A 16,622-nucleotide genomic window follows, 5' to 3' on the forward strand; every position below is an offset into this window, starting at 1 on the left:
TATATTTAATTTTTTAAAATTTCATACGTCTAGAGGTTTTGCCCACATCTATGTCTGTGCAGCATGCATATGTCTGGCGCCCCTGGTGGAAGCCAGAAGAGGGTGCCAGAACCTCTAGAAATGGAGTTACAGGAGGTTGTGAGCTGCCGTGTGGATGCTGGGGATTAATCAGGTCCTCTGAAAGACCAGCCAGTGCTCTTATCCACTGAGCCATCTCTCCAGCTCACATACTTCAGATTTTATAGTGTCAGCATTAAGTACCAAAATGAAAAAAAAAAAAAAAAAACAACAACTCAAACCTTCCATCCCTCTTGGAAGTGATTAAAATATCATGGATCATGAAGACACCTCCCTTATCCTCAACTCTTTGCTCATCTGCCTCATAGTTCCCTGCGGGTTAGTTTACATTTCTGACATCAAAAGACAATGTCCTACCTCAGGAGTTCTGGCTCAGCATCCGTTCATGCTCAGAGTTGGCCACACACTGATCTTATCATCTTAGTTAAGTATCAAAGAAAAGAGTAAACATCACATGTGTGTGCTGAGGTCAAGCTATGTCTGACTCTGTCCTATTGTACAAACAGCTGTGCTTTGCTTGCCCGAAGAGACTCCATTAGATAAGTAGATTTTGGCTCCATTTTGAGGGAGAAGGATGACCCCAGATCCTGGGTAGCCTCAGAAGTTGGGACTGTCTGGTCAGGTCATACTTATCCAGCACAGCCTGGGAAAAGAGAGGGAGCTATCCTATACGTTTATTGGGGTATACTAAGAAAGTAGGGGCACATGGGTATGTTAAAATTACATAAGAGAAACCACGTCCAATAACTTATTGGACGTACAAGACTGGCAAGGGTGTGACTCCCTCACTGAAACCCTGTAAAGTGATGGACACCTAATACTGTGAGGGTATGGCCCCACAGCACCCTGACATCTGGCACCTGGTACTCAGGTCATATGGTGAGGACTCCCTGACTGTCCCAGGAGCCTTAGGCTCAGCTGGGTTCCCTCTGTTGACAGAGCTTACTCAGCTGCCTGCCTGACCATTACCTGTTTGGCATTTGCCCTTCTGGACCTGGCCATGAATTGTCTTGTTTCTAACCCATTTCCTGCTCTGGACCCAGTCCGGCCTCTTGTCAAGCAGCCGAACTCTCAACCCTTCTCCAGCAGGTCCAGCAGCAGCCTGCCCCCCTACAGTGATCTGCCCTTTATCTCTTTGGTACAGACTCTCAGCCCACTTCTGAAACCGTTTGGATTTGGCTACAGCCTTTTAAACTTGTGTTTGTTCAGACACTTGTGTGAATGAATACAGATATAGTTACTGTGTGCTCTGTGATGTGAAAGTTAGCATTAGTAAATAAGATCAGAATAAAAGAATCTGTTTTCATTTCAGCCAAGCTATCAAGGGAGGCTGATCATACAATAAGTTGATGTCATGGAAGCTGCTTAATCTTGTGAGTGAATCTACTGCTTTTCAATAAATTCTGACATCATAGAAAGACAAACATGGTCACCAAGCCATTCCTCCTCCTGTGGCCTATACCAAGGTCCAGCCATCAAAATACTGAAATCCAGCAATGAAAAGCCCCATTTGGTTCACCCAACTAATACGCCCAATTAAAATTAAACACCTCATCCTAATGGGGGTTGGAGGTTCCCATTTCACCTTTATAAACCTCCATTTGCCTATGGGCCATGTCTGTCTCCTTTCTATCTAGAATCAGTTCTTTGTCCTCAAGGACAAATACCCCTGTCCCCTCTCCCTTGTTCCCTTCTCCTTCTTCCTTGTCCTCTATCTCCTGTCTTTGTCTCTTTTTCCCTGCCCTCTGTCCCTCTGAGAGAAATAAATCTCCTTTGTGCTGAGAACTTGGCCCTGGGGGTCCTGAACCAATACTTTTCCTGTCACTCCCAATCAGCAACCAAGAATAGACAGACTAATATCTGAAGCATATTTGCTCTCAATCCTTCTACTCGGATGCTAGATTCCAACAACAAGTTCGTGCATAAGCCCCAAAGACTCTTGGCAATGTTTGGACAACTAGTTCAAGGCAGTGGGTTGAGCATGGCACTAACTTTCTTCCCATTGTCAAAGCCTATGGAGATGATGGTACATGTATACACACAGTTAACCCAAACTCATGTTGCCAAGCAAGGTAAGGTATTCCTAAAACAGGATAAAAAGGGATTAGTGAAAATGATAAGAAATATAATGCAAAACAGTAGGGAAAGTTAATAGTGCACGGTCCACAACACAAGATGGACTCTAAGTGACTAAAAAGCATATTTTCATCAGAAGAAAAATGCAGAATTCTTAAATTTCAATGAGACCTGGATTTTCTCAGCTCCTTGTCATTTATTTCAATATCTTTTGAGTCGTTTGCTATTTGCTTATGAGTTAATGTTCCTTAGAGTTATGTCTTTGACAACTCACTGAGGTCTAGCTTTATCATTCCAGCCAGAATTGTTTGTTTCTGTCAAATTCACTAAAGCATGATCTACACAAAGCCCTTTTAAAATAAATGACTAGAATAAGGCTTTTAGGGAAAACCCATAAAATGCAAAGCTTCTGATTACAAATCCTCAGAGAACATATCTGTATATATACACATGTATATGATGTATAATATATAATATATATAAAATCTCCTTCCTGTCTCAGAGTAAAGGAAAAAAAAGTGTCTTGTTTTCTTTTGCTACAACATTGATTTTTCTTTATTACTTTAAAACAAGTTTGTCCTTAAACAGAAGGTATGACTCACAGTGTTATACAGGAATTTCTCAGCTGACCACTGAATTTGAATATCCATGGGCATCTCCACACCATACAACATTCATCAAAAGAGAAACCCCAGATCATCAAACTGTATGAGGTACCCACAGGAAGCAAAACCAGCTTTCTCTCTCTGTTCTGTTTTTGGTTATACTCCTCCACCCTCTTATTTACTGATACATTTAAAAAGAAACCCTCTAGCTGATACGTTGAGTTGTTTTCCATTATTCTTATACCTAGACTGCCTCAGTTCCAGAAATAGAGTTGTGTCTCACTGTTCCATTTTTGCTCTGGTTAAACTCATCTTTTAGGGGCACACAGCACATGGTTCCTATCTGCAGAGATCTTACAGTGAGCGCAGAAGTGAAGAAAATTAAGCATATTGAACTGGAGCCAAAAAAAGGGCAGAATGGTAGAGGATGTTTTATGTGTGGGAGACATTAAATATGGAAGATTAGGGACCAGTGAGATGTCTTAGTGGGTAAAAATGCCTGTCATCAAGTCTGATGACCTGAATTTGATCTTTAGAACCCACTGGTATAAGGAGACAAGGGACAAGATGTCCTCTGACCACTCCAGGCATGTCATGGCACATGCATGCCACCCATACGCTTGAGCACCTAAGACAATGAACCAACGCGGTAGAAGAGTCAGACTTTGATGATCGACACAGCACTAACAGGAATTCTACTGCGAGGTGACAGTGCCAACTCATTTGGAAAGTTTATTCAGCCACAGCCCGGTGTGGCGGTTCATGCCTGCCATCCCAGTTCTTAGGAGGTAAGGCAGCAGCATCAGAAGTTCAAGCTCATCTCTGACTACACACAGACTATGGGGCCAATTTGGGATATAAGAGACTCAGTCTCAAAAACACTGAAGGAAGAGGGAGGGAGGATAGGATGAAGGAAGGACAGAGAAGGAAGGATGGAGAAAGAAGAAACTGAGTCTCTACATATGGGACTGTCAAACAGCATCCAAGAAAACCTAGCTAAGCTCAAGCTCCCCATTTTTCTCACATGAAGAAAGGGTTCCCTCGGCTCTTTGACTAGATAGCATCTCCCTAAATAATCACACCCACGCTGGTGGCTTAGCTACGTCTCCATGTGGCTGTTCTGTCTACTGGTTTAGCCAAGATCTGATTAAGCTCCACATTCACATAGCCAACTGCTCCCTGTCTTTGGGGAATAAATGTTTGAAAAGAACCTTTGTCTTTCAATGTCTGTGAAGAGCAGTCATCCTCTCCTTCCCCACATCTATTCCCACCAACAGATCTCTCCATAAACCATACCACCATTTACTTGGCAGAAGCTTGGAAATGACATACAGCAGTAGCCAGGAGTTTATTTAGAGGGTATATACAGACTCCACTAGCACTGTAGTCTCTGAAGAAACATTAAACCCACCTGCGTGTGGGAAAGAGGCAGGCAAAATTGGAAATACAGAGTTAATATTCATTCCCCTGAAGCAGGTGGCTCACACACACAGACTTAGCAGCCAGGATTACTAAAGCAACAACTTCTTGCAGCAAATATCATTTGTTACACTTTTTAGATATGTCTATTATGAAGACCTAAGATTTTTGTCAGTAAATACATATTCTCTGAGCTTTAACATTAACTTGTAACAGCACAATTTATGTATAAAAAAAATTGATGGTTCTCCATCACATATGTGTTTGGATAATCTGAAACAGCTCAACACTGATGAATTTAAGGCATCACTTCTGTTACGCATTTGTTGCATTTTTTAAGATTTATTTTTAGTTTTATGTGTATGCCTCATGTACCTGGAGGCCAGAAGAAGGTGTCAGATCTCTTGGAACTGGAATTAGGGTGGTTGTGAACTGCCTAATGTGGGTGCTGAGGGACAAATTCAGGTCCTGTGGAAGAGCGGCAAGGCAAGCATTCTTAAGTACTGAGCCAGCTCTCTGGTCTCCATTTGTTACATTCTTATGGATCACATTATATTTTCTTGGTTTAGGATGCTAAAGTGACATAAGGCATCACAAAAGGTATGTTACTTTGGTCTTTAAATATTTCTGAGTTACTATTCACTATGTAGAGTGTGTGTGGGCATGCACACACGTGAATGCCAAGGTGTGCATGTCGATTAAGAGGACTACTTGCAGGAGCAGGTTTATCTCCTTCCATGTGTAGATCCCAGGGATGGAACTCGGTTTGTCAGGCTTGGTGGCAGGCATCTTTACCTGCCGAGCCATGGTGCAGCTTAGATACTTCTTTGGAAGACGTGGTTCTGGGTTGACATTGTGAGGACACTTAATGATCTCTGTGAGACTTATTTCTAAACTCAAGTTTTTGGGGCACCCCCACCCCAAAGCCATCACTCCATCCACCTTCAGAAGTCATGTCTTAAATTTATCAGCATTGCACAATCTCAGATTATCCAAACACGTATGTGATGGAGAACCATCACATTTTTTATATATAAATTGTGCTGTTGCAAGTTGATGCTAAAGTTTAGAGAATACATATTTCACTGACAAAAATTTCAGGTCTTCATCATAGAGTCAGCGCCTTAATAACAAGGATTTCTCTTCAGCGACATCTGAGATTTTGCACTGTACTTTTAGCACATCAGACAAAGCTACAATTATATTTGTGTTAGGAGTTACAGTTTGTCAGGTGGCTTATTAGATTTTTCTAAATGCATGTCTGGGTAAATTTTGGTTTATTAAACAATTATAAGTTGTCAGTCACTCTAAATTGATTTCCTTGGGAAGCTGTATAATAAATACCACAGCAATTGGCTGGAGACTAAGAGTTAGTCACCCTTAGTTAAGTCAGCCCACTTCTACTTTCAGGAGAAATCCAGTGACGGAAAAGGAGACAGACACCTTGGAGATAGAGTGGGAGGCAAAAAGAATGAGTTTGGGAAAGTTTTAAAATTATACCCTAGTGAAGAAAAACAAGCGAAAATGAAAAAAGTTATTCAGTGAAGGAAATTTAGTAATGATTTATGTGTACATCTGTGCACATGCATGTGTGTGCATGGGAATGAAGAACTCCCCATACCTCTGTCTGTGCCCATGTGGCGGGCAGAGGCAAGTGTCCATCTTTGCCTCCCACCTTGTCTGAGATGGGTCTTGTTCTTTACTGCACCTCAGGCTGGCCGGCCTTCCAGCCTCTGCGAATCCTTCTGCATCCATCTCCCACCTCATAGTAGGTTTGGCATTGCAGACACGTGGCGCCACACCAGTGTGACATGGAATATAAACTTGGATCCCCATGCTTGCACTACCATGTCCCCATCCTCCAGGACGACTTTCCCTAAAGCAGCCCAGTCCCCTGACCCCAACCAGGCTCGATTGAAGACGTAACTCCTGTTTCTGACCCTTGTAGAGAAGTGACATGGTGACTCCCTGGAAGTAGTTTAGATGCCCCTGGGAGAATACTCTGGAACATGTAATATCCCAAGGGGAATGCAGCTATTTGGACAGTTATATGTATGATAGGAGTGAGGCAGAGTGCCATACCCTTTCTTGGTGACCTGCCACTGGTGGTGTAGGGACAGTTTCAGGAATCTTGAGATAGACTCTCTTTTGAATGTGTGTATGTGTATGTGTATGTGTGTAATATGTATATATTAAATATACTAGAAAAAGAGTTGTCACAGTAAATCTATGGGGTTTTTTTTTAGATGTTATTACTAGATGCTGATAAAAAAAACATTGACTACTTAGCTGGGTGGTGGTGGTGCACGCCTTTGATCCAAGCACTCGGGAGGCAGAGGCAGGTGGATCTCTGTGAGTTCGAGGCCAGCCTGGGCTACAGAGCGAGTTCCAGGAAAGGCTCCAAAACTACACAGAGAAACCCTGTCTTGAAAAAACAAAACAAAATATTGACCACTTAAAGTCTATTTTAAGAATATACTAGGCAAATACAAGTGATATGCAGAAGAGTCAGACACCGAGTGTTTGGCTGAACTTAGAGAGTAGGCGGCGTAAACTGAGCACAGGGACGATCCTCAGACTGATAGTACATCCTCAGTCTAGGATTCAGGAAGTAACTACACAGGGGAAATTTGCCAAGCAGAGTGAGGAGTGAGTTTGGTTTATCTGAGGTTGGTTTGGCTGTAAGGTACAGTTATAATGGGATGGAGTTCACCACGTAGACACCGGTGGATGGTGTCTTTGTATGAGACCAAGAACCAGAGACAGCAGCAAAGTCACTGGGCACAAGGCACAGCACCAGGCACAGTTTAAAAAACCAGCGAAGCACTTACTTCCCCTTCTTAATGGTGTTCCTGCCAAGCAGAGGACCAAGGACTGGATCCACCGATTCCTTGAGGTTTTCAATTAGGATGACGTCACCAAAGGCCAGGGCCGCCTCAATGGCATTTAAAAACCTTAAAGAGCAGTCCAAACAGAGATGGTAAGAGGTAAAGAAGAACAGAAAAATGTCCAAAATTATATGATTAAATTGTATTTTATGTAGCTATTTTAAATGAGCTTAAAGGAAACTTTCATAACACAGTATCACACCATATATTTGGGGTCACATTTTGAAGGAAAATTTGCCGTCAAATATAAATTAATTGCTTCTGATAACAATCAGTGTTTGAAATAACTATAAATGACCCAAGATTCATAAATTTACATTTACTCCATTTGCCCATTTAGAATAAATGAAACTAAGTGACTGGTTTTATCAAACTTTTAGACCTGTCTCTATGCATGTACATGTGTGTGTGTGCGTGAGTGTGTGTGTGCGTGAGTGTGTGTGTGCGCGCGCGCGTGTGCGTGTGTGCGCGTGCACTCATGTATGTGTGGAGGTCAGAGGTCAGCTTCTGATATTGTTTCTCAGGAGCTGTCCACCCTGTTGTTGGTGACAAGCTCTCACTGACTTGACACTTGCTGGCCAGCGAGCACAGGGACACGCATGCCTCCCTCTCCCCAGGGCTCGGATTGCAAACCACACTTAGCTTTGTACTGGATGCTGGAGACTGAGTTTAAGTCCTCATACTTGCAGGCCACACACTCTGCTGATGGAGCCATCTCCACACCCACCCCTTAGTCTTCGTACTTTTAAGTCCATCAAATGGTAAACTGTCTTCTTCTTTCATGTCTGCTCTCCAAAAAGAATCTCTCCCTATCCAAAGTGATTTTTTTTTTCAGATTGTATCAGTAAGTCTAAAACGATCCATTCACTGCTGAATGAAGGCCAGCTGTGAGCTCACAGCTTCCTACTGTTTAGACCCAGTGCTATAGGACACGGTGACATGGCATCTAAGCAGACTCAACTTTCAAAAAACGACCAACAGAGCTAGTCGAGGAGACTGGGCACCCACCGTGGGAACCTGTATCCATGTTAGCATCTCCTAGGCAGACAGTGCACTCAGGGCTGTGGCTGTAAGCATTGTTAGCCTACAAGCACAATTCTTCTGTTGCCATATACCCAACACTCCAGAGAAGGAATATATCACATTTTCATTATTAGTCTTAGGAAGTTAATGTATTTTCAATCTCAGATACAATGTTTTTTTTCTTTTTTCTTATTTTTCAAACCCTTAAAATAATTGGATTCTATCTAACATGGCTGTCTTTCAATTTAAATTCTTCATAAGAAATATGAGCTAGAAAATCAACAAGTGGCACCCAACTGTAATGCTGTAAAGTGGTAGACAGTGATGGCTCTGTCAACATCAGACCCTCTTCAGAACAGGTTAACACAAAGACAGCTGCATCAGGACCCACCTACCCTTTCTGGCCTAAGTGCGTGACTTTCAGGTCAGGCCCATACTTGTTCTTGATCCACTTAATTCCCTGCTGCTGAGGATCTATCATCAGGGGCCAGCGCTCGCAGTGTGTAAGGATGGCGGCATTTTCCGTTGACATCCTGTCATTGGGCAGCCCTTCGTTATTCCAGGTGGCTATTGTAGCGTCATCTGTCAACATGGCAATCAAGTCCAGGCCTTCTGTTATCGGGATGGAAACCTTCGAAATCAAAGTCGAATGGGATCAACAAGCAGCATGGCAGAGGGGAAAGGCTGATGGGGTAGACAAGAAAATGAGCCCAGCGCCAAGAGAAAATGAAGTCAAGAGAACGCACATGAATTCTCTGCAGACTCCCCAAAGCCGAGTGCAACCTGCGTCGTGAAACAATGGAACACAGACCTTTCAGAATCCTGTCAGCTGTGGATCCGGGATCCAGTTTATTAACTGCGTCCACTTGGGTTCCCTTTCTGGAGTGGGCTAATGAAGTCTGTGCAGTCGGAGGAAACCCGTCATCTTCACCCAAATGAACAAGATGATGGTCTTTCAGGGCTGAAGCTTCCCATCTCGGCCTCCCAACCTGCTCCCAGTTCTGGCACTTCTCTGACAGCCCTTCCCAGATTTCCTTCAGAATCTCAGCCTTCCACTCCTGTCTGCTTGTTTTAGCCAAAACCTGGATTCCCCCTGGCCCAGCAGCGCGCAGAGCCAGGCTTTTTATTATAGCCCAACGAGGGAGAAGGAACTTCAAATCTCCCAATAGGCTCCCCCTGTTCAGCCCCAGAGATTTGGCTTCAGCTGCTATTAATACATTTAAACAGTTTTCTCCTATGTAGCTTTATCCACCATGAGTGTGGGCCAGAGGATCATGGCCCAGGAGCTCACTTTATCAAAGGGTTTTCATTTACCGAGTGCTCCCATCACTGAAAAAGAAGTGTGGGAGAGGGTGGCCATTTTCTCCCCTTATGTCCCCCTGACCACTGCCCCTCCCATCCTTAGCTGAAACACTGGCTCTGAGGCTGTGCAGTCCTCTGTCTCTCTTCACCTTACTGACGACTTCCCTCTCGTCCTTTTCAGCTTTCCAAGTTGTGCTATTAACATGCATAGAAAGAATCAACTCTCTGCCCATGCTAGCACCCTGAGGGAGGCACATGGGGGAGGAAGCGGATATGTGTCCTCTCTGGCTTTCTCTACACATACCTCTCCCTATGCATGCATGATCTACCATACCTTTAGTGTAGGACTGCAGTTACTGCTCTAGACCTTAGAATCCATGAAACTGTTTCACCACTCAAGTCTGAAATTTCAAATCCAATTCTCTGACCTTGTACCACTCTCCCCTCTCCCATATACTTTAGCAGCCTTAGGACATCCAGCAATTACCCTACCATGGGTTTTCTTTTTCATTGTGGTAAATGATACACAACATAAACATTGTCATCTTAAATACGTATAGTCCAGTAGCAGTAAGTACTTACAATATCATAATAGAGCCATCACCCATCTCCATCTGCAGAACTTTCTCATCCTCCCAAACTGAATCTCATATCTATTTAGAACAGCCCCCATTCCCTCCACCCCAGTCCCGGCATCTGCTGCTTATCTGTCATTACAAATCTGACTTCTCTATCTTACACAAAAGTGGGTTCATACAGCATTTGTTCTCATGTTTGGCTCTTTTCAGTCAGAATCATATCTGCCAGGCTTATCCATGCTGAAGCATGAATCAGATTTCCTGTTTCATGTTGAATCATATTCTATTCTACACCTATGCCACATGAAGAAACCCCACCTACCTGTCCCAGCACACTGGGGTTGCTTCCTCCCCTTGGCTAACATCAGCAATGCTTCTAGGTACCTAAGCATGCAAACATCTGCTGGAGCCTTTGCTTTTCTCTGGGGTATGTACTCATGAGCATGGTTATAAAGTCATAACTGTAATTATATTCTTAATTTTTAAGGTATCTTTTTGTATTTTTATCTATTTTCAGCTAAACTCGGGTTTCTAGCTAGCCTAAAATATACCTCTCATACTTCAATTTTCTTCTTCCATTCCCATGAACTTCCTGCCTTCGTCACTTCTGGGTATCTGCCTGAAAACTTGGTGCCTGGCTGGATTCAGTGTCTCCTGTCTTCTCATGTGATGTCGAGGCTTTGAGTATTGTGGATGCAAGCTTCATTACGGTGTCTATAGTCATGATAAATAAAGACTTCCACCCCCTTGGGGACTTCCTATGCCAGGATAAAATTTAAATCACTGTTCTGGGTGGAAAACGGAGGGGGGTTGTTAAAACATGTGGCCTTTTAAGTTTTGTACCACCCTGCTCTGCAATGTCATCTGTACAACAGAATCAACAGGGGGTGAGGTGGGAGACACATCACACCTCCATGTCGGAATGATGATTCATCTACATTTCCCTTTAATATCTAATGTTTAAATCCTTAAACTACTTGGAATGCTTCTGGGTTTGCTTCCAAGCACTGCAAAACAAATAAGCAAGGACCATGCTAGAGGAGAGAGGCATGCTGGGAGATGGGGTTGTAATCATATCTAGTGTCTTGGACAACCTTAAAGGAACAAAGAGTTGATGGTTGTGAGACACAGGATGTCCTTGAAGATGCTGCCGCTAGACAGAGGAGGAAGGCAGTGCAAAGGCCTGAGGTTGAAACACCTGGTGAGGTCATGAGGTAGCTGGAGTAACAAAAGCAGAAGAGGAGGAAATCAAAGCGGCATCAAGTAAAACAACGTGCACCCCCCCCCCACACACACACACGGGTTTGAAGCTTTTGTAGAATATCTGGATTTTGTTCTGAGTGCAATGGAGAATGATTCAAGGGATTTAAGAAGAAAATGGACTTTCATTTTTGAAAGCTCAGACTGGGTATGTTCAGAGGCAATTTAAGGGACAAACAACATCTTGTAGGCTTGGGAAAAGGTGTGTGGGGACTCTTATAACAATCCACGAGAATATGATGGCTTGGGTCAGGATGGCCGCACCAGAAGTGGCAGAAAGCACTCAGATTCTCAGTATATTCTGAATGAGTGCCCTGACCTGAAACAGTGTATCCTCCTCCACCTGAGGACTACAGTGATGGCCGGAATGAACCAGGCCGGGGAGATCATGTGCTGCTCTTCCTGAAAAGAGCACCTTTGCTTTCTGGGAATGAGCATGCATGGCACAAATTCCTGGGTTCTGGGGGAAAAAAAGAGACAGAAGCCTGATGAGCCATATCAAGATTTTGTTTCTCATCTTTTACAGGCAATCATTGTCTTATGGTTGATAGGGAGGCAGAAATACTTATTGTTATGTGGTGATATTGTGTTCCTCAATATATTGTACACCCTAATAAATTTATCTGGGGTCAGAGTACAGAACAGCCACTAGATATAGAGGCCAGAAAATGGTGACACACAAGCCTTTAATCCTGTCACTTAGAGGGCAGAGATTGTCTGTATCTCTGTGAGTTCAAAGCCACACTGGAAACAGCCAGGCATGGTGACACACGCCTTTAATCCCAGGAAGTGACGGCAGAAAGCAGAAAGGTATATAAGGCGTGAAGACCAGGAACTAGAGGCCTGGTTAAATTTTTAGACTTTTGAGCAACAGTTCAGCTGAGATTCATTCTGGATGAGGACTCAGAGGCTTCCAGTCTGAGGAAACAGGATCAGCTGAGGAATCAGTGAGGTAAGGAAGCTGTGGTTTGTTCTGCTTCTCTGATCTTCCAGCATTCACCCCAATACCTGGCTTCAGGTTTGTTTTTATTAATAAGACCTTCTAAGATTCATGTTACATTGTTAAGCTACTGGCATATGAGAATGTGGATGCTGCATGCCAGATTGCCATCCATTCCTTAAAAAAAAAAGGAGAAATGAATGACTATAACCACCTCTGTGCTGATACTGGGCCTTAGTGTACTCAAGGACTAACTCTGGCCACAGCCCTCCAAGGGCAGATAATGTCTCAACTATTAGCAGTCATTTAACAAGGAAAAAGGAATGAATAATGACAAATAGCCCAACTTTGTGTGAAAAGTGTGTCACTAATGCTTTAAAAAGAGCTAGAGAGTTGTTTCCTCTTGCTTTTATTATGCATTATATGGATGATATTCTGCTTTCTACAAAATAATAATAATCTAAAGGATCTGTTTACAAAGATAAAATGGGATTAACTCTAAGTTTAAATTCCTCATTTAAACATTATTTTTTTTTGTTTAATACTTTAGATGACTTAGCACTCGTTTTTGCTATTTTATACCCCTGTAAAATAGTTTAAAAACTAACAATGTTCCTACATATATTGCCAAACCTTTTCAAGAATTTTGCCAACAGTTTGCCATATCACAGACATTCCATATAACCTTCAGGGTCAGTCCTTTGTGGAAGGAGTTAATGAACAACTTAAATATAATTTAAAAATAAAGGAGGGTAAGGTAGTATGAATACTCTTCACAATATTTTATCTTCTATTTTATATAAAATTGGGGCAAGAATGGATTTACTGCTGAAGAACACTTTTGGGCCCCTCTGAGAAAACATTCAGGGTCACAGTTCTTTGGAGAGATATCATGTTTGGCCAACTGAATGACCCTGCCCCAGGCACTCACTGGAAACAAGGCTGTGTTTGTGTCTTATCCTCAGGGAAGCTGAGGATACCGGAAAGACTGACTCAGCCTGTGGAAGATGGACTAAGAGGCACCAAAGTGGCCACAGAGGCTACCTCTGAAGGAAAGAAAGGAAATGGAACAGCAAAGTCATCAGAACGAAAGAACAAAGTCTCCCTACCAAAAATGACTCAGATGAAGAAATCGGTGTCTGAAGGAAAAGAGTTGATGGACCCTCAGGGGAAGGGTATGACTGCAGAATTGCTTTTCACTATCTTGTCTCTGTTGAATACGCCTGTTACTGCTGAGACACATTGGGTGTATGTACCGGATCCTCCTGTACCTCATTTTGTTAACTGGGAAGAAAATAACATTCCTGTTTATGTCATTAACTCCGAGATCTTGTGTGCCCCCACTGCTAATCATATTGTTCCCCAAAGATGGTCACATGACCATTTAAGTATTGATGGTCAAGGCTTACATGACAAAGTATTAAACTACCCAACATTCAAAGTTTGATACATTACCTTCCTCCAAAGCTCTTATTTCCACCTTATTTCAGACATTCACTGTTATATGTATTTCTACACAGTTAAAAACAGATAATGGTCCAGCTTCTACTAGTAGAAATTTTAAGAAATGCTGGGAAGAATGAAAAATTCAACGTATCACTGGAATTTGACAACCCAGAGAGTCAAACATTTGTAGAACGCACACATTCCACCCTTAAAAAACAACTTTTAAAAAATAAAAAGGAGGAACTACTTCCTGAGATACTCTTACTGTTACCTTATTAACTTTAAATTTTTTAAATTTGCCCCAGTGGGAAGCTATGACTTGAGCTTCCTGGCATTTTCAGGACGCTTAACCTTACACGTGGCGATTGTCCTGTCCCGTGTGATATAAAAACTAGACCACTGGGTACCAGAATAAGATGTTTCAGACATTTTTTTTTAAGTAGTTGTCTGAAATCTCCAGAAAAGGAATGGCAGAAGGGATTTCTGATGCCTTGCAGGGCATGGATCTTTGTTCCTCATGGCATAGTGCTCTTGGATCTAGAGTTGCACTTATGTCTGTTCATGCTTCTCTTGGGATGTCAACGACTCCAAATAAGAATGAATATTCTAAAGTTTAAAAAAGTGTAAAAGGAGAGATGTTGGAGCACTGTCAGAAGAATGACGCGTGGTGCCCAATGCACTGGGGAACCGTGAGAGAGGCTCCAGGAAAAAGGCAGAGGGCCTTTTGCCTCAGGTACATTTTGTTCCCTGGAGTGTTCTTGGACATGATTTTGTACCTCCTGTGACAAATATTTACAGTCAATTTATAAGACATGCTTATTTTTTTTGGATGTCAAAATATAGCTATAGAACCCAATCTGGTCAGTGTGTCCTGACTGTGGATATGGCCCTCTGCCTTGCTTTCATGCTTTTCCAGATATAATCCACAATATGTGCCAGACAATTGTGTTTAAATTGGTCTGTCCTGAGAAAGTTCTGGGAAAGTGCTGCTCTGTTAATATGTGCTTACTGACATTTATTTACATGTTTTTATGAACTCACTGCCTGCTTTATTTCATTCCTGTATAAAGGCATGCTGAAAGAAGCAAGGCTGTCTACAGCACTAGACTGTCGTCCACCCCATTCTTTCAGGTCCCAGGTCCAGCAGATAAGATCTGCTCAGGTTGGCAGAAGTTGACAGACTGGGTTTAAACCTCAGAAGAAAGGGGAACACGGAGCAGGGAGCCTCCAATAAACACAAGGAAGGAGGTTCTAAGGGCCAGTCAGGAGACCACACTGCTACATGAGACAAGCCCAGATGCCATGGTCTGGGGCTACAGGCAAGCATTTCGAAGTCAGCAACGTAAAGATGGTGCTTACAGCATACACCTGGCTAAATGATAAAGATGATGTGAGTTAAGTGTGCTGTTGTGGGTTTATTCTTTAGAGGGCCCACCACCCAGCTCCCAGATAAACTCCACACTGAGGCTTATTCTTAATTATGAATGCCCAGCCTTAGTGTGGCTTAGTTTCTAGCCAGCTTTCCTTACTTTAAATGATCTCCACCTACCTTTTGCCTCTAGGCTTTTCCCTGTTCTCTTACTTCTGTAAATCTTACTCTTACTCCATGGCTGGCTGTGTAGCTGGGTGGCTGGCCCCGGGAGTCCTCCACCTTTTCTGGCTCCTAGCTCTTTCCCTCTCCATCTCCTTGTTTCTCCCCTTCTCCTAGATTTCTCCCTCTATATATTCTCTCTGCCTGCCAGCCCCACCTATCTTTCTCCTGCCTTGCTATTGGCCATTCAGCTCTTTATTACACCATCAGATGTTTTACACAGGCACAGTAACAGCTTCACAGAGTTAAATAAATGCAACATAAACAAAAATAACACACCTTAAAATAATATTCTACTACAGAGGTGGTTGGAGGTGGAAGCCCTGGATATCAATACTAACGCTTGGAGAGTAGGGGGGCGGGGCCAGTCAATGAAGCCCAAGAACTGACCAGTGAACTAGGGAAGATCAGAGCAGGGTGGTGTCTTGAGAGCAAATAAAGAAAGCACAGATGTGAGGAGGCACAGTCAACTTTATTGAGTACTGCCAACAGCCAGACGTAAGGACAGCTGCAAGCACTCAGAACTGTATACATAAAATCTGACAGATAGGTGCTGGAATGAAAGCTGGTCCAGAATGACCCCGGAGTGGCCAGGAAGAGAGGCCAGGGATAGAAGTACCGGCATCTGTGCACGGTTGTGTTGTAGATGTCAAAGAACTCTTCGAATGCTTTTGAGCACTAGTCGATTCTGTGTCCCCTACAGAAGGACTTTGTTGTAATGATGTAGTTTTAGAAGATATTTTAATGTCTTGAAGGAAAAGGATCTCATAGTTCTATTTTAAAAATTATTTTGGCTGTCTTAAAAACATATCCTTCCCCGGGTAGTGGTGACACACGCCTTTAATCCCAGCACTTGGGAGGTACACGCAGGCTGATCTCTGTGAGTTCAAAGCCAGCCTGGTCTACAGAGTGAGTTCCAGGACAGCCAAGTCTACAGAGAAACTTTGTCTTGAAAACAACAACAAACCCATATCCTTCAACAAACTCTACAATCATTGAGTCAAATAAAAATACAATTTTCCTTGGAATTTTAACTTGAATCAAATTGAGTTTAATTACTAAATAAGCTATGACTGATGTATCTAGATTATGTGTTAAAATAATATGTATTGTTCAGACTATGTGCATTTCTGCGAACATGGAAGGCAACCAACTCTCAATGTTCAGAGAAGAGTTTCTCCCAAGGCTACCTTAATAATGTCTAGGCCATCAATAAATGACATGCTTGGTTTACAGAGTCATGATTGCCACAAACCATACTCATTTCAGTGTGGTTTGTGGCAATCATGGTTTGTGTCCAAACCAGTAGAATGCCTAGGATACCCCCAAGCACACTGACAAACCAAAGACGGGCTGGAGACACACAGTGCTCCTGTACAGAGAAGAAACATGGAACTGCTAGAAAAAAATTCACAT

At 42.8% G+C, this 16,622-nt stretch overlaps 1 protein-coding gene across 2 annotated transcripts in view; it reads right to left on the reverse strand.

Annotated features, from left to right (window-relative positions):
- Positions 1 to 16,622, reverse strand: part of Dnah11 (dynein axonemal heavy chain 11) — a 314,894-nt gene that overhangs the window by 57,862 nt on the left and 240,410 nt on the right. For both annotated transcript variants that reach the window (XM_028880929.2, XM_037210919.1), the window contains exons 64-65: positions 8,485 to 8,720; positions 7,010 to 7,132 (exon numbers count right to left, since the gene is read on the reverse strand). In XM_028880929.2, coding sequence (XP_028736762.1) covers positions 7,010 to 7,132; positions 8,485 to 8,720 — 359 coding nt within the window. The remainder of the gene's footprint in view (positions 1 to 7,009; positions 7,133 to 8,484; positions 8,721 to 16,622) is intronic.

This window comes from Peromyscus leucopus, chromosome 14 (genome assembly GCF_004664715.2).
Source record: "Peromyscus leucopus breed LL Stock chromosome 14, UCI_PerLeu_2.1, whole genome shotgun sequence".
NCBI classification, from domain to species: domain Eukaryota; kingdom Metazoa; phylum Chordata; class Mammalia; order Rodentia; family Cricetidae; genus Peromyscus; species Peromyscus leucopus.